The sequence below is a fragment of the Periplaneta americana genome, chromosome 15 (genome assembly GCF_040183065.1).
Source record: "Periplaneta americana isolate PAMFEO1 chromosome 15, P.americana_PAMFEO1_priV1, whole genome shotgun sequence".
In the NCBI taxonomy this organism is placed as follows: Eukaryota; Metazoa; Arthropoda; class Insecta; order Blattodea; family Blattidae; genus Periplaneta; species Periplaneta americana.
The window spans coordinates 95,037,164-95,062,489 of NC_091131.1; the positions used below are offsets into that span (position 1 = coordinate 95,037,164).

The 25,326-nt window shown below is 35.6% G+C and overlaps 1 protein-coding gene across 7 annotated transcripts in view; it reads right to left on the minus strand.

Moving 5' to 3' along the window:
* The window catches only part of LOC138715210 (zinc finger protein castor homolog 1-like), a 752,775-nt gene that overhangs the window by 378,849 nt on the left and 348,600 nt on the right, over positions 1-25,326 (minus strand). For all 7 annotated transcript variants that reach the window (XM_069847869.1, XM_069847872.1, XM_069847871.1 and 4 more), the window contains one exon: positions 16,599-16,838. In XM_069847869.1, the coding sequence (XP_069703970.1) occupies positions 16,599-16,767 (169 nt within the window). In that variant the 5' untranslated portion in view covers positions 16,768-16,838. The remainder of the gene's footprint in view (positions 1-16,598; positions 16,839-25,326) is intronic.

Below are 25,326 nucleotides of genomic sequence, written 5' to 3' on the forward strand. Positions count from 1 at the left end.
TATCTGTTTACTTGACATTTCACTGGTAACACTTGTTATGTACTCGACTGAATATTAACTTGTTAGGATTTCTTTTATCTTGCGTCAGTAGAATAACAGAGAATGAAACACTAGAGTGAGCAGTGGTGTTCGGATACACAGTATAGCCTACTCAAAGTAAATAGACCCCTAATCAAGATACACAAAAACTTATTAAAATATGAATTGAATAATATGACGGTGCAATTTATGTAATTAGAACAGAACATACATTATGCAAATATCCCTTATTGTCTGCTGTCGCAACATGTAATGAAAGTAACGCAATACTTTTCCTTAGTGAAACTTTTCTTTCGGTGGTTGAAGAATTTTTTCCACAATGAAATTAATGTTCTTCTACGTCATAAGAACATACCGGTACCCATACATACAGAAACGGAAAAAGAGTAGGATTGCCAAATTTACGCATAACACAGGTTCCAAAGTGACATATATTTTTTTCTCTAGCCATTACTCAGAACGAAGTACCACTTAATTACTAAAACTGAAATTCAAATGGGTTAAATATCAGTACAAATCAAATTCCATGAAAATTAATTCACCACCACCACCACCATTATGAACAGTTTAAGTTCAAGCTCATTTAACCCTGTTCCTATGTCTTAAGATATCCTTGATTTAACCACCGTTGTTTTAGTCTTCCTCTAACTCGATACTCTAGTTGCAAGGTATTGAAATGCTTTCTTCCGTAAACGGGTTGATTTCATTCTCTGTAGGTGATTAATGAGGACGAGAATTATGGGAAAATTCAGTTTACAGTTCTATAATGTATGAAAGGAGTTATATTACGTAATGTAAAAGAACGGCGCCGGGATTTTCTCCTTCACATTCCTTCGGAAGAACGTCTTGCTGAGAATTTTGATCACTCCGTCCGAAAATGAATTAGTGAATCTAGATGTAACGGCAAAGATGGCAATCGCTTAACAATATATTTATTTATTTGTTTATTTGTTCTGGTGGAGTTTAGGCCATCAGGCCTTCTCTTCCACACCACCAGCAATGTAATACAACTACAAGAAAAAAATATATACTACAATGCAATTAATCTACTGTAATAACGAGTGACAGAATGAATATGGCATAAAGAAAACTAAACGCACAAGTAGAAATTGAAAATAATAAAAATTAGCTTTCTAACAATATACGAGGCCACCGGCGTAGCTCAGTCGGCTAAGGCGCTTGCCTGCCAATCCGGAGTTGCGCTCGGACATGGGTTCGAATGGCCCTCAGGCTGATTACTTTGTTGAGGCTTTTCCGAAGTTTTCCCCACGTAAGGCAATGTCAAATAATCTAGGGCAAACCCTCGGCTTCATCTCGCCAAATATCATCTCGCTGTCAATAAATTCCATCAATGGTAAATAACTTATAGTTGATATAGCGTCGTTAAATAAGCATCTACAAAAAACAATAGAGGATAGCTTGTTGCGTGGAGTTCATAGTTGTGGATTGGAATCCCGTTTTAGATATAGATTTATTTTGATAATGTTCTGAAGAAACGTCTCTCTGGTTTTTAAGTTTGAAATTAGTAAAAGATTTTAGGACTTTATAAGATTAAAAAGCTAAATAAAAGTGCAATTCATTCTTTGGTTTACTACATTAATTTATTTTATAACGGTTACAGTCCTTGTCAATTTAGCATTGACAGTGAACAAAATTTGCGTCCTAAATGGGTTTAAAATCCACGATGTTTGCACGTAACTCCAAAACTGCACCTTAATTGTTGTGTATGCACAGCCAGCCAACATAATAACGATACGTATCCTCCTTCAAGGTCTATATTTATGATCGGTTACGTTCTCAACATAAAGTCTCCATCTTAAAAATGTTGTTCCTCGTGCCACACTTGCTTAGAATTTATAATTTAAGTTTACTTGAGAAAATACAGAGGCATAGAGATGATGGTTGAGTGGAACATGAAGCATTCCTAACCACTTCAACCCAAGCAGACTTCTTTACATAAGCATACGTGAAGGACTAAATCGAGTATCGTTTGTGCTGCCCAGCTAAGCCGGTTCCACCATCCGCCACACTAGCATTCTCCCCAACTCTGTATACCATTACTGATGGTGGCCTACCGTACCTCAGACACCTGAGTGTGTCATGTCTCCGTCAGAGGTAGATTTATTTTTATTTTAGGTTATTTTACGACGCTTTATCAATATCTTAGGTTATATAGCGTCTGAATGAGATGAAGGTGATAATGCCAGTGAAATGAATCCGGTGTCCAGCACCGAAAGTTACCCAGTATTTGCTCATATTGGGTTGAGAGAAAACCTAAGGAAAAAACCTCAACCAGGTAACTTGCCCCGACCGGGAATCGAATCCGGGCCACCTGGTTTCGCGGCCAGACGCTAACCGTTACTCCACAGGTGTGGACTCAGAAGTGAGATCCTGGGGTAGGGGGACTCCGGTTTCTCTCATGCATATCTTTGCCACTACCATTTACAAATAATTGCACAAACCACGAGGAACGTCCACCACGGCAGACGACCGATTCAGCATCATTAAACGCAGGATTTGTCCTTTTTTAGATATGGAAATTATAATGAAAGGGGAATTATGGAGTGTTGGTGGAATGACGAGGGAAAATGAAAGAACCCGCAGAAAAACTGACAAACTTCGCTTTGTTCATCACAATAAACTTGCCAACGCCTATATTTGAACTCGGGTCTGTGGTCGTCGTTAAGTCAGAGTTTTGTCGAGCTACCAAGGTGGCTTTTGGGAGATATTATTCTGCATGTGAGAACGTTTTATATGACAATTGTTCACTTGTTTTGCTGAGGAAACGTCTAATTATTCTTCGACTTTTGTATTCTTTAGTATCTAAAAGTGCACAGACAGGATCTTAAAAACTCCATAACTGCGAGTTACAATGTCTTGACAGTATTAAATAGTTTTAGTCCAGTATTTGGCATTGGGGCAGAAAAAGAATGGTAAACATTCCAATGTTATGCGAGTCGGTTCACATCAAAGATCGATCTAGAGTTTGTTTCAAGAAGTGTAAAAAATAACTGGAAATCGTCATGTAATTGTGATACAAAAGGAATGACACATCTTTAGCAAAACGAGTTAGTTTGACGGACACACACATACATTAGCACAAACACAAGCTTTCCCCTTCCTCTGACGTCTAATATATAATGAAGACCTCAATCTAGAACATGCTAGATATACAAGTCCGCCGATACCTATATTTTTCTATATGTCATATCCACTTTGTAAAACACGATTGCCAATAACGAGTAGATAATTCAAATTATACCGGCTGTAGTACGCCTACAGAGCGATTTACATTTCATTTGATATAAGAACTTCCTTCATTTGAATAGGTCGGGATTGTTTACGTAAATATTTTTTTATTTATACTTTCACAACCATTACAATGTATTTAAACTATGGTTCGAAGGTTTTGTTTCGACAAATAATAACAGAGGTAGCACCTCTAGGGGAATATTTAAGCTCGCAAGTTGAAGCTATTACCAAGTCGAGGTTATCTTCGGGTGTTCTTTTCCGCGGTCGGTCTTCTGGATAGTACTTCCCATAATGGGCGTACTACGCATGTAGGGGAATTAATGTGACACGGTTGCATAAATTGACAAGTTTTGTGATATACGCTCGATCCATCAGCATGAAATATTCCATGGCAATAATAATATCAGAATGTCTGTGACAGACGATTTAAAATTACCCTTGTGATATATTGTATTACCTGCCTTAGGCCGCAAATTCTTTTAAACGCACGTCATTTTTTCTCAAAATTATAGTTATGAAACGTGGCGTGATTGCTTACTAAATTAAAAGGTACAGGAAATTGAAATCGTAACGTGTTATTATTTTTAAGTTAGGCGGCGTAATCCACACTACTGCCGCTTCTCAATATTACTTGCAATTTAACTTTTCCATTTTTCACTTTTTGTACATGTTTGTGTGTGTAATTAGGTTAGATGTTCTACGTTTTCAAGTCTATACGCAATTTCAGGACATTATAGCTAGGAAAATTGCGTTTCAGGTCACTAACATGCATTTGTGTATTGTTAGTAAAGAAATTGGACGCTTAATGATTCTATGGAGGAGTGCATCAAACTTATCTTTATGTTATGATTAAATAAGATTATAATGAAAAAACTCCGAGAAAATAGAATGTTATAGTCTAATAATGCCGAAGCATCTGAACCTTCGCTTGTCTCCCAACATTTTCATAACCAGAGAACGAACTTCTGAAATAATTCTGCCAAACAAAATATCCATAATCGGACTACATATTTTATACAATTTTAATACAGTAGAACTCCGATCATCCGTCACCCTATTAACCGATTGACGGATTATCAGACTTCTTTCTCTCGCTTTTTTTGCTTCAGAAACATTATCTATACTAATAATAAATCTGTAGCCGAAATTTTTCTGGTAATTTTCGATTTTCCAAAAATAATTGGTCCTAACATATATAATTAACCACCCTGAAACCGAAAATCGCTTTTTTTTAATTTTTGTTTGTATGTCTGTCTGTCTGTCTGTCTGTCTGTATGTTTGTTACCTTTCCACGCGATAATGGCTGAACCGATTTCAATGAAAATTGGAATATAAATTAAGTTCGTTGTAACTTAGATTTTAGGCTATATGGCATTCAAAATACGTTATTTAAAAGGGGGGTTATAAGGGGGTATGAATTAAATAAATCGAAATATCTCGCTTATTATTGATTTTTGTGAAAAATGTTACATAACAAAAGTTTATTTAAAAATGATTTTCGATAAGTTTTATTCTTTGAAAAATTTTGATAAGACTGATATTTAATGAGATAAATGAGTTTTAAAATTAAAATAACTGCCATCTAAGGCGGTGTATTGAAATAAAAAACAAATGACTTCGTCTATAAGGGGCCTTGGACACAACAATCGAAAGCTATGAAACATAGCCTACAGACAATATTTCTGTGTTTGTATGAAGTAATATCGGAAGCTAAATTAACCGATTTGTATAATTAATTATTATTTCATCATTGGAAAGTGTAGTTTCTCTGGATGGACATAATGCTATAATGTTATTACAGTAACTTGTGAGTGAATTGAGGACAGGTAAGATTAAAATAGCTTCTTATGCACAGAAAACTTGATAGGTTAGTCTGTATATTCATTTCCTGTATTTCTTATAATAATGTTTATGAACATATTCATTTTTATCTCAGAGAATTAACGAACAAGGAGAGTGTATTGATTTAGTATGCAGTAATAGTACGTTAGCTTAGCAATCCATTATTTTATAATTCAAATTTTAACTATGCTCAATTGAATCGTGTTAAAATACACAAAATATATATGCAATAAATGCAATGCAAAAAAATTGGGTAATGAGCCAAGAAGATTATGTTGCGCTGTTGTAAAAGCTGTTCCTCCTGAGATTCAAGAGCTCCCACAATAAATTAAAAACTTTCTAATTCGAGTACATCCGTTATGAACACACTTTTTACATAATATAATGTAATATAATATAATATAAACATAATAATAAATCTGTAGCCAAAATTTTTCTGTTAATTTTCGCTTTTCCAAAAATAATTGGTAATAACAATTAAGAAACATGTTAAAGGAATTGTCATTGCACCAAACGAGTGGTCTCTGGATCAAAATGATCGCATTTTAATATTTTAAATACAATTTAAATTAAGTAACATATTAAACGATTTATCCTTCTATCAAACACGAATGTTCCCTCGATCAAATGTCCTATTTTAATTATGTAATTACTTTATATTTATTTCTAACGGGTGCAGCGAAGCGCACGGGTACGGCTAATATTAAATATATTAGAGCGTTTTTTTTTTTTCTAGAGAGGTACTCCAAGACAACCTTACACATCATGGTTTACTCTTAAGAGTTCTATAAAATGTCTTTCACGGTTATCAAAGGGAATCGTGTCCATTCATTCATAGTGTTCTATCCAAGGCCAGGTCTTTCACTGCAAATCCAGCGTTCTCCAACCTTTCTTACTTTCTGTCTTGCTAAGTATAAAAAAGTGTAAATAACTGAGTGGTTTGGGGAACGATAAGCTGTGGCACATCTCTGAATATGAGATTGGAATCACAACCGTGTGAAATTTAATAAAAGTCAAAGATAAAGTGTATAAAGTATGTAAATCTACAACAAGAGATCTCCATCCACTATTCCTATCTTTCCACAAACAGCCATTACAAGGAGTTTCCTTTCCCGTTAAAAAGCCGTTGTTAACAACAGACTTAAATCAGTGAACTTCTGATCCACTACCTAGCGTGTTCAATACAAGACCACAGAGAAAATTACGAAAGTGTAAGCATTATTCACTAAATTTACGACAATCTTTTATGGTACGGAATATCAGAGTTTTTCGATTAACCCTTCAGCTCAACCCCTTCATTATGACGGATAACAGAGGTTCTACTGTACGTGCAGGATCTAAGTGAAACTCTTATGGGGGAACGAAATTGGGTTTTGGGTGAAAATAACATTTTCTCAGCTTCTATTTAATCATGAAATTTGTTAAATTTTACAGATGTTACAGAGTGTAACGTACAAAATCGTTGAAAAAAAATACACGAATAGAAAAAAAATTGTGTCCCAGTTAGGAAATAAAATAAAGAAAAAGTATGTTTCAAAATAGAGTCAAGTTAATTGTTCTTAAGCTGTAAAAATATCAGCTGCTTAGCTTCAAACGGTTTTTGAGAAAAATTATTTATGTAGGCTATGTAAGGCATAATTTAACATTGTCAAGATAAACATTTCCGTGCCCACTTAACTACTTTGCAGCAAATAGATTACAGATTATATACGAAGTGAACATCATTGTAGTTCAGCATAGCATGAACTACCTTCCTTCTAATTCGTAGGCCACAATCCCTTTCTGGTTTCAGTTCACTTTTTGAAAGTCTTCCTAATCTAATGTACGATGGAAACTGTTAAAGTGAGAAGGAAATGAAAACTACACATATTTTGCGCCGGATTATTACTGGAAATGTTAAGATATCGGATAAACCATAGCTTCCGTTAGTATCCGTTCTTGTGAACCCTCGTATTCATCTACAATCCTATACCTTATTTACTTACAAATGGCTTTTAAGGAACCCGCAAGTTCAGTGTCGCCCTCACATAAGCCCGCCATCGGTCCCGATCCTGTGCAAGATTAATCCAGTCTCTATCATCATATCCTACCTCCCTCAAATCCATTTTAATATTATCCTCCCATCTCCGTCTCGGCCTCCCCAAACGTCTTTTTCCCTCCGGTCTCCCAACTAATACTCCTATGCTGTGGTCGTGACGGAGATTCAGTCCCATTCCGAGGCTTATTGTATGGATTCGTAACAAGCTGCTTTTTATGGTGTTAGGTTGTTAGTCCTTCGCCCAACCCCCAAGCTGGAGGACCACCCCTTATCGGCTGTCCACGACTGCTTATTCAATATATTCGCACCTACCCTCCATATCTGGAGGCCGTCTCTATCCGCAACCTGAGGACGCACCATGCCGTGGTGATAGGGACACACAATCCTATACCTACACAGACTATTTCGCTCTCTACACTCTATTGTTGGTCAGTCAAGTAGAATAGCTGTTTATAACGATCCCAATGAATACGTTAGCCTTTTCACCCAAAAAGTCCAAACCATACCTCTTTTCTATACGTGTATTGTGTTCCCATTTTTAACATTATTGCTATTTGTAAAATTTTGTTTGAAAGTTTTATACTTATTTTAGAAATAAAAACAAATGTTTATAAAATAAAATTAAAATATATAGAATACTTGAGCCACCGGCGTGGCTCAGTCGGTTAAGGCGCTTGTCTGCCGGTCTGAAGTTGAGCTTGGGCTGTTATCTTGTTGGGGTTTTTCCGAGGTTTTCCCAACCGTAAGGTGAATACCAGGTAATCTATGGCGAATCTTCTGCCTCATCTCGCCAAATACCATCTCGCTATCACCAATCTCACCGACGCTAAATAACCTCGTAGTTGATACAGCGTCGTTAAATAACCAACTAAAATCAAATAAAATACAGAATACTTATTGTTTCAAATACTCGCACACTTACCAGCACTTCAAACTTATTACCCCTTGAGAGCAATAAATACAAATACGACGATGTTTAAGAAAAGATTATGTCAACCTTCAAGACAGAATCACCCTTACGGAAAAGATTAAAAACTTCATTATTCGCACGTTTATTTTATTTTAGAATTTTCTAAAGTGGTCTGAATACATTTTTATGTCTCAAGGGTTCCTATACATTCGATATTAGTTTCATACTTTAGGAATACGTTTTCAGATACAGTTTAAGGCGAAGTAACGTTAAGTAAAATAACACAATTGCCACACACTCAATGACAAAATCGCTCTAAGACAAGCCTATACCATGACTGGTTCACATTTAGGCCTATCCTGATATAGCAAATCCCAACATAAAGACTAGGTTGAAAACGCTACAGGATTTCATTGCAACTTCTGTGTGAAATTAGACTATCTAGGCTTCTTTTTATATTTCCAAATAACAGCGTTCGGTTTATGTCTCCATATAAAACTCAAACGAGAATATACAATAATCTACATTCCTGTTACCACATTACATAGGCCATGAATATGAAAAAACACATTTTCAAGTCGTATTTTAAAAGTTTTGGTACCCATAAATCGATGCTTAATAATATAATCCTATTCCAATACAGATTTTAATATGGATATGAAAGTTCCACACACAAATCAAAGCTCATTAATCACTGCAACTGGTTACGTACATAAAACATAGGGGAAAGCAATACAGTATATAATAACGCAAACAATTCTTCATAAAGCATATTAAATGCGCATTATAATGCTCTTGTTTAATTAAGCATCGCGCTCCACTGCAATCGTAATTAAGGTAGTGCAATTATAGATTAATAGGTTCAAGAGACGATACAGTTGATAAAATACAACTTTCAATATAAAACTGTCGGTCAATAAATATCTCTTTTTGGTCTGCCTCCCCAAAACTTGGCTCCTCTACTAGATGCTTTTATGGCTTGACATAGTTGGTATTAGGCCGACAACGCCCTCTTTATGTGGAACTTGCTCGGACATATCCGCTGTAAAATTCTGACATTATCTTGTTTTATACAGGGCGTACAGTTTTTTCTTTACAAAAAGCCATTATTTCTACCATTTCAGATATAAAGTTATGTAATATTCTTTGAGACTTGTTGCCACGGGGGTATGATTAATAACATCCTGCATACCATTAAGACATAAGAGGGCGGATTTCTTTACAGAAAACTGTAACATTATGCCATTACTAAGGGTAATAAACCTCAGTGCATGTATGCACGAGGTGTTGTTAAAAGTCTGGGTCGTTCGTGTTAAAAGTAGTAGAGATAACAGAAAAGAATTCAAGAGTTCAAATTGATATTATCCATGCAAATATAGAGAAAATTTGGTGTTAGGCCAACCGGTTCGATATTAATTACTATGGAGATAATGTTTACCGCGTCTTACATCACTCTGTGTATACTGAAATATATCCTGCTTCATTATTGATAGGATTTAGTGCTCACTACGGTGATTTTATCTGCACCAACAAGCCCCTGCTAACTGTAGCGAGGAGAGAGAGAGAGAGAAAGAGAGACCATAAGGTGGAAGAAATAGCGGAGTGAAATAAACAACTTTAGGTGTGACTTGTGTCTAAACTTCAGTCTAATTAAGCATTAATTAATTTAATAACCTGTTACAGAATGCTTTAATTATCGAATACAGTCTTAAAATATAGCACAATTTAACAAAATCACTAAGTAATAAAGTCCGTCGCATTGGTTCCGTGAACAGTGCATGAGTTTTTCATCCAAGCGGTCGCTGGTTCGATTTCATGAGAGGACATTGGAAGGAATTTTTTTTTATATTCCGTCCACGAAACTGGGTGTTTGTCCCTTGTCATGTGCTGTCCCGTATTGTCTCGGCGATGGCTCTATGTCCCCGATGTGAGCCTGTCAAGTGTTGGTCAAAAGATAAATATCCTACAGGACAATGGCCAGTACGAAAGAAGGAGATTTAAACATCATAAAGAAATAAATAAATAAAAGCTATTCAAGAAATACAAGTGGACCTGTAAAATTGGTGCCTATTGATGATGATGATGATGATGATGATGATAATAATAATAATAATAATAATAATAATAATAATAATAATAATAATAATAATAATAATAATAATAATAATAATAATGAGAAGAAGAAGAAACGTATTATTTTAATGTTTTAATCTTTGTGTTGGTCCCTCCAACTTACGAAGATTTAAGGTAAAGGTATTTCCCCTTTGCTCGCCATGAAGGCGCATGGGGGGTATGGAGACAGAACTACATGTTTTCATGATCTCGGTACTAAAATTAGGTGGTATAGATGGCACCACGCTCCTATAGGATTTTACTCCTGGAAAAGAACCGGTACTCAATGTGACAGAGGTTGAGTGCGCTCCGGGTCCATTATGGAAGTTTTGGCAGGAGAAAAATCCCCCTACTACTAACCGAGACTTTCCAGTCCGTAGCCAGATCCTGTACCAAATGACTATGACGATTTCAATAAAAACTAAATATTTCCAGGTAGTAAAACTTTATGATCATGTGGTCGTCAAAGAGAAGAGGTTTAATTTATCTTTGGAGTAACAAAAACGAATATATATTATTTTTATCCAATGGCTGGTACTTGAGTTTGCGTCATTCAGTCAAGCGTTCCCATGTATGAGCGACGCGCCGAATGCATAGTTTTCATCGCCGTCCGCGTTGCCCTCAGTGCACCATGATAGAAGTAGATCTATATGGCGCTGCATGATATAGATTAATGGAGAAATTTCGGAATGGCGATAGAAGAAACGGGCTACCAAGTACCGTCTTTGTCTAACATTAATTCCATTGAACCCTCCGGGATTCGAACCCGATTTACCAGCATGGAAATCCCACACACTAGCCATTCGCTTAAAGGTACTCCTCACAAAAGAATAATCTCTGTCTAACCAGCAACAATACAAAAATGACCGTTGAAAGAAAGAACGAAAGAAAGAAAGACAAAACGAAAAGGAAGATGCAGAAAAAGGAAGAAAAAGGAGAATAAATGTGGACAGGAAAAATGCAAGAGAAAAAGGAGTGGAAAAAAATGACGGAAGAAATAAAGGACAAAAGAAAGTAAAAATAGTGTAAGAAATTAAAGAAAGAAGAAAAGGAACGAAATAAATAAAGATGAGGAAGAGAAGAAGGGACAAAAGGAAAGTGGAAATAAAGCAGAAACAAATAAAATAAGACTGTGAACTAGGAAGACAACAGTGAGAAGAAAATATCGGAAAGAACAACTACAAACTAGGAAGGGAGAAAAGGAAGAAATAGAAAATAAAAGAAAGGAAGAAACAAAGAAATAAAATTAGACTGAGATAGAAACGTAATAGCGAAAAGAAACTGTAGAAAGCACAAAAGAAAATAAATGTATTTGAAAAATATTGAAAGGATGATACGAAAAAGAATAAACAAAAGAAAGGAAAAGACAATAAAGAGAGGAAATAAACAAATGAAGAAAGAAACAAATTGTTACTTGGACTGTTTCTTTTTTTTTTTTTTACCCAAATGAGTGTGCGGTCACCAACACCTTGTACATATAGGCCTCTAATTAAAACACTGCTACTCAAAACAGTAGAACGCAGTGCACTATTTCGCCCACTAGTAATTAAGCGCATGCGCGGCAGAGCAGTGAGTTACGACTTCGCATCAGATTCGCTCGTGAAGCCACGAGAAAACCAACTCCGCAGTTACTTCGAGTAGCCATCTAATCAGAGACTTCTTATATTTCAGGTACACTCACGTTCACATCAGTGTCTGGTAGCTCACGGATTTTTTTATTCCTTTTTTTTTTATTTTAAAGGAGTGTCATTGTACACTTGGTGGCGAGGAATGGACAGGCGGTAAGGAAGTAGAAACCACGGTAGGTATAAGAACTTCCACGACACTCTCCTCTCAAAATCAGCCCTCTTTATCAGTTTTTTTTTCCTGGGAAATCCTCTCTGTTGTTGCATTTAGTGTAATATTTTCACGTTTTTCCGTCCAGCGTAGTAGCCCAGATCAAACATTTCCCTTTCCAAGCCGTTTTCTTCTACTTCTTCTTCTTCTTCTTCTTCATATTATTATTATTATTATTATTATTAATATCATCATCATTATTATTATCATCATCGGTGTTATTGCTATTATGGTAGTTTTGTTTTACACAAGTCTTTGTGACTCCTTTTAGCAAAATAAATTCTATGAATTTTAATAAGAATAAGAATAATAAATTGTTATATTTCTTATATGACCAGAGATCATAACAGGCCACTGTGCTGAGGCCTTATATATCTGTTTGTCGTTGAATATTATATTCACAATTTAAATAAAAACAGATCTGTGAACGTTACTGATAAAAATTACATTACATGATATCTTTAAACGTCAAAATTCTGTCTAGATACCCACAGACTCTTCGTTAGGAAGATTCATGTATCGACTTTCAGTTACTTAATTTTGGTGTTTTTCTGACATAAAAAATGTGTTTGTGCGTGCGTGTGTATGTAATATAAACTACGAGATCGGCTACGACATATTTGTACCGATGTAGTGAGGTATTATGACGTAAATGGAGGATTATCAACGCTTGGAAAACAATGTACATTTTACGTTTAATATAAAAGTTTAATACATACAATTAGGAATTCATTCATTGTGTTCCGTCCAAGGGCAGGTCTTTCACTGCAAATCCAGCATTCTCCAGACTTCCCTATTATCTGTGTTCCTCTTAGTCTCCGCATATGATCCTTATTACATTGTCGTTTATCATCTGATATCTTCTTCTGACCCGAACTCTTCTCCTGTTCACCATACCTTCCAGTACATCCTTCAGAAGGCAGTTTCTTCTCAACCAGTGACCAATTCTTTCTCTTCTTCCTAATCACTTTCAGCATCATTCTTTCTTGACCCACTCTTTCCAACACAGTTTATTTTCTTATTCTGTCTGTCCATTTCACACACTCCATCCTTCTCCATATCCACATTTCAAATGCTTCTATTCGCGTCTCTTCACTTCGTCGTAATGTCCATTTTTGTGCCCCAGACAATACTACACGCCACACAAAGCACTTCACTAGTCTCTTCCTTAGATATTATTCCAGAGGTCCGCATAAAATGCTCCTTCTTCTATTAAAAGCTTCTTTTGCCATTGCTATTCTCCTTTTGACTTCTTGGTAGCTACTCATGTTACTGCTTATAGTACACCCCAAGTATTTGAAGCTGTCCACTTGCTCTAATGCCTCATTTAGAATTCGCAAGTTTACCTTCTTTACTTTTCTTTCTATGACCATGGTCTTCGTTTTGTTGGCATTTATCTTCATTCCATACTGCTCACATATATAATTTAATTTCAGTAGCATATCCCTTAGTATCGTCTTCTCTTCTGCTAACAACGCCAGATAATCAGCAAATCTTATGCACTTTATTCTGCTTCCTCCTACTATCACTTCTCCCATGTCCTGAAAACAGTTCTCCACTAAATGCTCCAAGTAGATGTTGAACAGGGTAGGTGATAAATTAGGAAAGATGTCAATTTTATATATTTTTCTTCACATCGAATACAATATTATGCTGGAACTCAGATTTTAAAGGCCAAATAACCTTTCCCTGGTCTACCTCAATTTCTATGCTTATAACATTGGCAACATAACTGTTGTCACCACAGCAATAGGTCTCCTAAGCTATGTTACATTCAGTTGTTCTTTTTCTACCGGAGCGCGAATATCATGTTCCAATAAAGATAAAGATAAGCCTATTTATGTCCCTGTAGGGCAATGGCCTCTTATATACCTAATGCGGCGGGCTACTCCTCGTTAGTGTGGACACTTAATCGTGGACATTGTTCAGGCATTTCCCTAGAATTTTCCACTCTCCTCTTCCTCTTGCTGTCCTGGACCATTGTCGACCTCCGTATTCTTTGAAGATGTCTGCTCATCTTCTCCTAGATCTGCCTCGAAGCCTCTTGCCTGCTCTGGGGTCCCACATAGTAGACTTTAAGTCCATCGGTCGTCCTCCATTCTTGCGACGTGGCCTCCCCAGTTCCACTTACTTTTAAAACCTAGATGTGCCATATCTGTACTTGATGTCCTTTGAAGCAGTTCTTCGTTGATGATTCTGTCTCTACAGGATAAGCCTAGAATTTTGCGTATCATCTTCCGTTGGCATATTTGTAACGCTTTCGTCTGTTTAGATGTTACTAGTCGCGACGCTGTTATTCCCGGCGTGACTCCTCCTCTTGGCTTACACCTTGGGAAGTGAAGGCTCTATAAAGTCTAAGTACGTAGTATCGTTCGTCATTTTGTTCTTTCGTTGCCGAGCTACCAGACGAGGAACCTATTTGCCACACTGTTAAGCATTATCATGTCGTAGCTCATATGATAATAAATCAAACGCACTGTAATTGAGCAAATAATTTAGCGACAAATAACGTCCTAGTGTGATTTCTGCGAACGCCAGCGAAAGAGCCAAATTGGCGGGCGATTATATTAAGTATTATAAAATGCATAACGTCATCAGGAGCGAATCACAAGACGCACACGTTTAAATGTAGTCGACCTGCAACGTGATTGGCTGCCGGAAATAAGAGCGACGGGACTATAGTGACCATGTCTGACTTCTATAGAGCAATACTGGCTAAACGCAGGTTTCTAGGTGTCCAGTTTTAGTGTTCTGCTGAGGGTTTTATCTAGAAGCAATAGTCGAAAATAAAAGTATAGAAATAACATACCGTAACATGACTTTGTCCGCTACAAATTCTTTTTGGACACCTCGGGTTTTGAACATTGGTTTCCAACATGGGGATGCATTTGACTAAGGCAAGAGTCAGTTCGGTGATACGTACAGTGCAAATAGCACTTCCCATGTAACAGAGAAGTGACATTTAAAGTGTCACAAACCTGCGTTTTTCTTCTGGGTTTGAGTATACCGCGTGTAAATCAGCCCTTATCTCCACACCCCTGGCAAACAATTCTCTCGGCATTCTAATTGGGGTGACAGTTACTTTACGAGTTGGGTTGTTTAGAATCAGCCCCGGCCAGATCCATTTGTCTAATTGAAATTGCTTCCCACCTTCCTCTCCTTTTCCCTCCACCCCTTTCTTCCATCTTGATTTTATAACACCTCCTCCTCTGTTCTAGCTGTGCGGTGAGTAGCTGGCCTGGTTTAAGGCACAACACTTTGCTTCTAAGTGTACTGTCTAAGATTAATATCAAAAGCAACAATTCAATGACATCGAATTTCGAAATCGCTCCGGTTTATATTAGTCATTCTATCTCAAAGGAACAAGAATCGTGCTAACCGAAGTGTTACGCTTTATAAAACCCGTTTTATACATAACCTATAAATATTGAATTCATTGACGTAATTATCACGAATCATATGCATAAAGATTTTTAACGTTGCTTTAATACAGTCATTGCATTCTGTTGAAACGAAACTGCATGTTTCATAACGTTTAAAACAAAGATCGTTTTATGGTACAATAATTTCTGAACTCTCTTTTAATATGATATATGTATGTAAATAAAAATATTAACAAATTTTATGAGTTTATCTTCACATCTCTAATAAGTCTACATACGTTTTTCGATTTAAGATTGTTAAAACAATTCAGCTAGTCGGCGATGTATGCAATGGAGAGGGAAAGAAACTGGCCACCTTATCCCATTATCTCCTGGCCTCCTAGTTACCTCATAAGTCGTGCCTTATTGGTATCACTTGTGAGGTTCAGACCTATCTTCGGACAGTTGACTAAACAACAACAATACTGTTTTCTATTTTCACAGTCAGATATTCACGATTCAGGTTTATGTCACCCATCCTTCGATGATATTATGCATTCAACAATGTTTTCTAGCTCTCAAATTCTCTCTTTCTCAAATCCACATTAGTTTCTCTTTCTACTGTAATCTGTCACACATTGTACAATACACGACCGTACCATCTTGTAAGAGGAAGGCGAAAAAGAGGTAAGATTGGAGAATGCTGAGCTTGCAATTAAAGACCTGCCCTTGGGCAAAAAAAAATAATTGAATGAAATGAATGAATAATGAAATTGTGTTGTAAACGTAGGGACCAAAGAAAGCAAATCTATCCCCAATAATGTTCTTATCTTTCATAATTTCAGATGTAAGCTCATGGAAAATATAATATGATATAACATGCACCAGACGTAAAACAATTACTGTGCATTTCTTCAGACTTGAAATCTCTACTGAGTTGCTGTTGTTACTCCCTCCAATATAGGCTAATCTATTCTATCTTATGTAACGCAGAGACGCAAAAAGCTTTTTTTAATAAAAACTTTACATATTTAATTCTGAAAATAATTCACGTGAAACTAGAACTTCAACAAGATCTGGAAATCTTTCCTAAATATGTCTGAGGTAACGAAGGTGGATTTAAGTAGGTTTCATCCTCTTTAAAATTACAATGTATTGAGAACATTTGAGAGCCTTAGGACAAACATTACGAATGAAATGTGCTCACCTTCTGGGCTCGTAGGGACATCATCATCATCATCATCCCTGGAGCCGTGACAACGTGTTGTCTGTGATGGTTCCTCCACTTGCCGACAGAGAGCATCTTGCAAGCTAGTGTATGCCGGTCCCGACGGCCCTCCAGTGGAAGGGGGTGGTGGAGAGGTTAAAGTTGACATCACTGCAGCCCGTGCAGCGTGCGCTATGCTAACCACTTCAAGGCATTCTTGTGACCGGCGGTGCCAACCAACTGAAACAAAAAATACAAAGAGTCTATTATTTTCCATTAGGGATTGAAGTCTATAACAAGGACATTGGTGATCTCCTAACCTGAAAAAATTGCAGAACTCGTCCAATGGAAACGCAGTTAATCGATCAATTGAATGGTAAGTAAACTCGTAAAGAAGTTATATCGTTTAAGAGAACATTTTTCTTAAAACATCATATATTCCGAGTTACAGAAAAATGGTCCTTGTAGACAACTGATAGAGACTGGAAATTAATGAAGAAATTTGGAATCAAAGAAAAATATACAAATACATAGATAATAACTAACTGTAGTACTAAAATAGCAGGAAAATGATATACAAATTTTGTATTGACATTATAAAATATTATATTTAATCAAGAAAAGAGAAAGGGCCTAAAAGTGAGGACAGAGAAAGAAAGAAAGAATGGAAAACTGTACAGACCATCGAAGCGTGTAAGGAGCAAATAAAAGGAAAGGAAAAGAAAGAAAGAAAGAAAGAAAGAAAGAAGAAAGAATAAAAAAGTGACGTGATTTATTACAATCCTTTGGATTGCATGAAACGTGTTTATTCTAGATAAGTAATATTAAGTTCACAAGTTCTAGGTCTCGCTCATACCACAGCCTGTCACACACTACAAATGTAACAAAACTTATTGCCAATAAAATTATTATTAAAATAACTAAAATATTATTTATAACACTCTACTATTAACATTATATATATATAGTTTGCACATTTACAGTTGATGTAAGTGCATTATTTAAAGCTACTACATCCTCTAAAACTTTCATTTCCTTTTGCGTTGTCTACACTCCCTCACACGTTACTTTCCACTATTTTTAGCACGTTGTAGTTTTACTGAGTTCACCATTTTAATTTTGTTATATTATTTTTCCCACTTATGCACGTATGTACTCTGCGATATTTTCATGTTCGCAGCAAAACAATTTGACTCTAGTAAAATAATAAATTTATAAAGTCATCAATAGGTACACAGGTATTGGATTTTTCCCAATTTTTTTTTTTATTTTGAGTACCCAAAACCTCTCTCTCCTGTGGAGTCGCCTAGCAAGGCACGGGCTACTGCTACTCGCCAGCGTATGATATCATTCCCTTTTATACAAATTTCATTTGGAAACTGCCATCTATCGGCTGACGAAATAATGAAAACGATGATAATGTCTCTAAAATCTACTTTAACAACTTCATTGTCCAAAAAGTGTCACACATTTTTCCAGTTTTTAGGTAATATGAACGTTTAACATCAAAAAGAAAGAGGGGTGAAAGGAATACATAAAAGGGACGAATGGACAAGTAAAAGAAATTAATAAAAACTAAAAATAAGTAAAAATTGAAGAAAATAAGAAAGAAACAAGAAAGAAAAGAAGAAAATAATGAAGGACGAAAAGTACAGTAGGAGAAAAAGATAAACGGAAGGTTGAAAGAAAGGAAGACGTGTGTGGAATTAAATGTGAGAATAAACCGAAAAATGAAACATTATTTCCCATAAAATTTTCATCAGACTTGTACATTTTTTCATGTAATGGAAGCTGCATAGTCCCTTTCTTCAACGATTGGTTATGTTCTTCTACACCATCTTTCTTCTGAAAGATCTTATTATCCTTAATATACATACCTAAATACATCAATAACAAACTTTTGAACAAATTTGACTTTGTTGAGTCACTGATAGCGTTCATTCATACAGTTTCATTGGAAACGAAAAAGGATTTTATATACACTCTTTGCGATACGGATATCGATATGGTTGTATTATACTTCCAAGCACTATAGTTATTGTATTAAACACACAATACATCACCTCTAGAAAAGAAGTTCTTAGCCTACTGGAAACACGCTATGCTATACCAAAAAGTAGAGTATAGTTCGGCTTATAGATAAGCGACATGAAACCATTTTCATTTCTCTTTATGTTTTATTTTGTAGGTCTCTTGTAGGTGTCGCCCGCATATTAATAATCAAATTTAATATTCTATGCGAGGAGGGTTTTAAAATATGTACAACTGTACTCACTGCATAGGACATGAGTGGCGTAAAGTATTTTCGATATTAAGATTTGATACACACTATGTGCTTCTAATGTGAGTTTAAGTAAAAGTTGGAGCAAATGAGCTGCATTATGATAGAATTCAGGAAGAAATATAGGCATAACGTACTACAAACATCTCGAATTTCTTCTTTTTATAATTTTATTCAACAAGGATTACGTAAGTCTTTTCGCGATGACGTGGTTACTACTACAAGACTTACGTGGTTACATACAGGATTGATACCTCAAAAATATTTCTTGCTCAACAATTTTTACATATATAAAAAGTGAGCAAAAGATTGTAAACTTGATTAATTATTTTCCATGTATATCAGAGACCTCAAACATCTATTCAAATAATGCTCTTTATGATGGACATATTTATTAAAAGATGATGTATTTTGTTTTAAAAAGAATCTTGGTTTTCAAGTGCTTCAAGAGAAATACAGTTTTATTCAAAAGTCAGATATATTCCACAGAAAGTTATCTCAATTGTTTTATTATTATTTTTATGGCAAATAAAATAAATAAACAGCAACTCAAACTATTCTCGAGTATTTTTTTTAAATGTATACCAGAAAATAATGGTTTTGCCTTTACAAATGCGAACTATCCTTATTCAGTGTTACTACGACTGTACTACAGGTTGTTCGAGCGCACTGAGAAGATTTAGTGGAACTCTGAATGGATTGAGATATGTACCCTACAATTTATAGTCATTGTGGAAGCTTGCAAAAAGAATTTGAAGATATTCCGCAAGAAAGACGAGTAAAAAGTGAAATAGATTGGTACCTGAAGTCAACATATTAGTACAAGTTAATGTTATACAGGGTGTAAATGATATAAACTGCCAAAATTGTACAGACTGTACATCTCGATCTACTAAACATGTGTAGTGAAATTTTGCTTTTCTTCTATTTTTATTTTTAATTCATAAACTATCATGTTTTTAGGATTGATAGCAGTCTAACATTCACTGTTCGAGTAAATGTGAACGTCATCGCCAATGACCTTCCGTCCAACACACGCTAACAAGCCGGCCCGGATGGCTCAAGCGGTAGGGGCACGGCATGTCTCTATCGCTTGGTCCGAAGGGTTGTGGGTTCGAGTCCCGCCTCGGGCATGGGTGTGTGTTTGTGTTCGTATTAGTGTAAGTAAAACAAAGGAAAACAAGTGAAAACGAAACAGAAAAAAATTAAAAAAAAAAAAAACACCACCACAATTGTGACAACAGAGTACTATGTTTGTAAACAAGGAAATCAATACAGTTGCAATGTACGTGGCGGACCGAAGTAAATAATGGCTGTCTACTATCATTTTCAAAAACATTAGACTCGCAGATAGGCCTAACTTTTTCTAGGGAAACCACAAAAGTTACAGAAAAATATTAGACTTTTTTGTTCAGTAATTTATGCTCTATGAACACTATTTCTTCTGCAGTTTATATAGTTTACACCCGTATAACTGCATCTGAGTTATCGTATGAAATTAAATGAAAAATACCCATTGAAATTAAAGTAAAAAGAAATGAAGTTATTATCAGGTTTCAAAATCAAATAAAAAACAGATCACTCCAATTTGAGATAAATATCATATATAATATCTCACGAATGAATATGCGAAGACTACTCGCAAAATGTTACAATGTAAGGCAAAACGGAAAAGAAGAATTAGCAGACTTATGGAAGAGATTGCAATACGAAATTCATCTAGACTCCCAAACAAAGAACAAAGGTCTGAAGTCGTGAAGGCTGGTGGTATTGATGTTGGTAGCAATAGATACTGGAAACAAACTATGAGTAACCTACATAAATTTGGCAACATTCTTAATGTTTTTGTAATGCGTGGGGGTTATGGCAATGTCTTCTGAAACGGTGTTTTCACTATACAACACGTTCTTCATTCACATTCGCAGTAGTTTCACAGAGGAAAATCTAAGAAGTATTTCCACTGCTGAACTATAACATCAGTTACATTAATTACAATTTTATATTATTTCATTGTGCAAGTTTGGTAAATATCGTGTATATTTTAATCGAAATTTCGGTACATTATTTTTGCATTCTTCTTCACACTCTATTGATTACAATATGTTGCTTGAGAGAACTTTTAACTATGTAGAGAGTTTGAAGAAGCTTGTGGCTAAACGAAGTTGTCGTCTCGACGTTTAGCCAGGATAATAACGTGGGATGGCACAGTTGTTTTAGTTTTAAATACCGTTATCAAATGTTTTTCACACAAGACTGTCATAAACTTATCTGATTTGATATAATAATACACAATGTTTCGCCTACACCACTTTATTTTCATATTGGACCCATTGCTTGATGTTACATTTTAACAATTTTAAATTTGTATATAAGCCTACATTTAATGTTTTATGATATTCATTCCTTTGTATGATCTCACATTTTCAACATGATTTACCTTTATGTAACCCATTGTCCTTCATTGTTTATAATGTAATAACTGTTCATTTTAAGGGTTAATGATGATCTGATGATGTTTTTATAAAAAAAACCGAGAACGTTTATCACGGAATAAAATACTGTATTATTATATCAAATCAGATAAGTTTATGCCGGTCTTGTGTGAAAAACATTTGATAATTCAATACAGCTTATCGAATTTAACATGGGTAATAAATTTAACTGCCGTATATTTCTCTTGTTTTGTTGATTAAGATTTTTACATTTTAATAACTTTGGAACTGTATACATCCCTCAATAGCGCCGGATTTTCACGACGGAGTTCATGTTGAAATCAAAAGGAATTTGTAGTATTTAAAGAAGGAATTTGAGACAGATTTTCAAGAGGATATAACGTATCGGAATTCCATGCACTTCTTCATTAATCATCTTTATACTGGTGAAACGTACGTGCATATTCCACGAAGCGCCAGATGAGACACCGAAGGCGACACAAATCAAGTTCGGGGCATTAGTGCTAGAGGAGAACACAGTGGTTAATAACAGATTTCGAAGCACTTGGCATTAAATGTGTGTCTATGCTATACACTGTGTATCCATATTAATAAGCTTGGGTACTGGGTATTTCGTTTTCACACCTTGCATATAAAATAATTTTTCAATAGATAATCAACAAATTTCTTGCATTACATACAACATATTATGTAGTATTTGGTTTTCCTCGCCGCCGTCGTTAGCAAGAAGAACTGTATAACATCCAATGCACTGTTAATATCATAGTTCCATGCTATCAGGCGTGTAAATATTCACGGTTACTTGTTTTGTGAAATCTTCGCCATTCCGATCCAATTTCATCTCGTGGAGATGTGATACGTTGCAACAGTTTCAGTCTCTTGCACCGACGTGGACAGTCAAGCACTTAACGTCAGTACACTCATACTTTTCGGTATTTTACCTTGAGATAATTGTACTCGGGTATCCGGTTCTATGCGTCCACTATCGGTAGGCCTATGGCCCGAAACGCTGCACGGACGTTGTACAGATCCAGATACAAGGCCCAAATTTTGTTTCTGGGTCTGTACATATGGGGCTTTTTTAGAAGAAACAAATTGCATAAAAGATCATGTATTTTTGTGTCATTAAGACGTATTAAGTGAACAAACTTAACTAGAAATTGAATATTTTTTACTCTGAGATTCCTTTTTTATATTTCTTGCCGCCAACATACTTTAGACTGAAGTCATAATAAGCCTTTTTTTCGATAGAAGACTTACGGCGGGTATGTACCATAAATGATAGTAACAAAGCACTGACATCCATACCCTTGGAGTGATATGAAACTAAACAATTTTTCTTTCTCCATATAATAAAAGAGCTATTCTTTAACCTCTGCTTATCGATCACTAATTTTATTAATTTATTTTATCGTGTAAATACCGGTGAAATTATATATGCATAATATGAAACAGAAAAAGTTAATTAATGTTAACTCTTATCAAACTAATTAATATTATAAAATAAAAATCAAGTAAGAAGAGAAAGTATATCACCCGATACAACAAACTTGAATTAATTACTCTGGAATAAGTGACCGAACTACTTCCTCAAACACAGAGAACAAGAAAACCATCAATCTTGCAGGTTTTAGTGCGTGGGGGTTAATCATCGAAGTTTCTATGCCGAAACACGATCGCTACGAGACTTGTTCCACTTTAGCCGGTAGTTCCACATATGTAAGACATATGATTCCATTTCGGACCCCCAACTGTTTAGCTGATTTCTAATCCGACGATCGCAACGCCACAGCTTTTAAAACGGATTTGGTGTGTACTATCGAGAAAACAATAGAAAGCCTGATTGCGACTGAATAATAACAATAATACACCTAACGATCTCTTAGAATATATGAGGAGATTGACTCGCCAAATATGGAGGAGAGAAACATTCAAGACAACAAGATGGCGGCAACAAAAACAGCACATAAAAAGTGAAATTAAAAAAAGAAGGTCTTTGCATCTTCTAAAACGAAAGCGGATGCATTCTTTTGTTTCTTTTTCCATTGAATTTGACCACCAAGTGTGTTTCAAGTCTAGAAAAATAAAGAAAACAAGAATTTAATTGGATGATTACGTCTGTTAAAAAAATTGTGTAAGTATTAATGTGTAGTGCCGTTAAGATAAATGGATTTCTTGAATTCAATTTTACGCCAGTTCACTCTGGCTATAGGTAACGTTCCGACTCGGTTAAAGGGTTGAAGTGTGACTAAGATGGAGAGGTGAAGGGTTACCTGTACGACTAAATTAGTCATTCAGTCAGAGAGCCGCACGCTCTCTGTAACACGTGCCCCTTCAGCGATATTGAAGTGAATGGGCAGCATCATTCCGGTATTCTTCTCGCGAACATCCTCCTGTCTAGTTTCTGCTTCTTTTCAAATGCGATTTTGGTCGGGGCTGTCCATCCTGCATGCCATTAAAACGGACAGCTCTTGTACTAGCATCACAACTATAAGCGACTATTCATTTATATGGGGCAGATGTTCGTTGTAATGTGATACAACTTCAGTTGTTAAGACACACATGAAATTGGTTTACTTCACGAAATACATCTGTCGTAAGTATTGAGAAACTATAGGATATAGAAACTGTTAACAAATATAAGTATATGGTAGTGCTTTATATCCCTTTGCGCTTAATACAAAATTTAATACAAAACATTACATGCAGACATTTAATAAAGCACTCATATTCATCAATATCGTCGCCGTCGACATCTCTACAGTTCTGTCTCTTCGGCTTGTTCGGATTCTAATTCTGACAATCTTTCTAAGTATCTCTCTGCTAGTAGTTCGCATTTCCATGTCATATCTGAGACGCGATTGTTATCCATATTCTCGAAATGTTCACTCCATTTCTTTTGTATATAACTGTTTAAATACTGAATTCAATATTAAGTTATTTCTTATCCTGACGTAGGATACGTCAAATTCAAATTCATTAAAGAGTATGTCATGAAATTAGATCCGATTATTAACTCCTGCCGTGAGAGAATTAATAGAGATATCCAAATAAACCACATTGCACTCTAAAGTATGGGGACAAACGTTTCTGATAACGCGCGGTCCGAGCGATGAGTCATCGCTATAGGAGAGATGGGGGTAGCGACAGTGTAAGGGGTAAAAACGTTGTGTCGCGCGTCAGTAAATGGTCATTACTCGAGAACGACAGCGTTCGTTTTGGTGATATTTGATTTAATATTACGAGTTATGCTAGAAAAATAGCAATTTAAAGTTTAGATAAGTTTGAACGAAAATAATTTTGAATACATAGGTGTCTCAGCGTTAACTGATTGCCTTTAATTTATTTCTCGTAACTTAGGCCTATCTTAGCCATTGTAAAGCTTGTCAATGATAAACGAAACCTTAGAAAATACGAAAATTCTATCTCAGTGAACACCGCAAACGTATTCTACGTAGAAACTTCGCAGCTGTGTCAAAGTAACAGCCCCTGACTTTATGACTCTGCTAAAATAAAGTATTATTATTATTATTATTATTATTATTATTATTATTATTATTATTAAATGCCCGTATCGCTTTTAGTGTCTGAGATACTATTTTCAGTATGTTTGATCATATTTAAATAAAGATTTGAGGATTGTTTTAGTGTTTTAGCTTTCACTGATAACAAAAGTGTCGTACGCTACAACAAAACCGAAAAGTATATACTTTTCCCGTAAATGTATACCGTTTTTCCTTCTGTACGGAGAGACCTGAAGGCTGGCACTATAGTCTCTTGTAGATAGACTTATTGTACTTTACCGCTCCTATACTGATAACGATTTTTGAAGTTCGAACGGTCACGCTTATGCAGTCGTAGTGACTCTTTGACTACTGAAAACCCGGATCCACATTCATCGTAAGCCAGTGCTCTGCAAACTAAACTAACAAGATCGCTTTGATAATCTCTTACTTCGAAATTAAAATTCCATAAATGTAATCTAATAATAAAG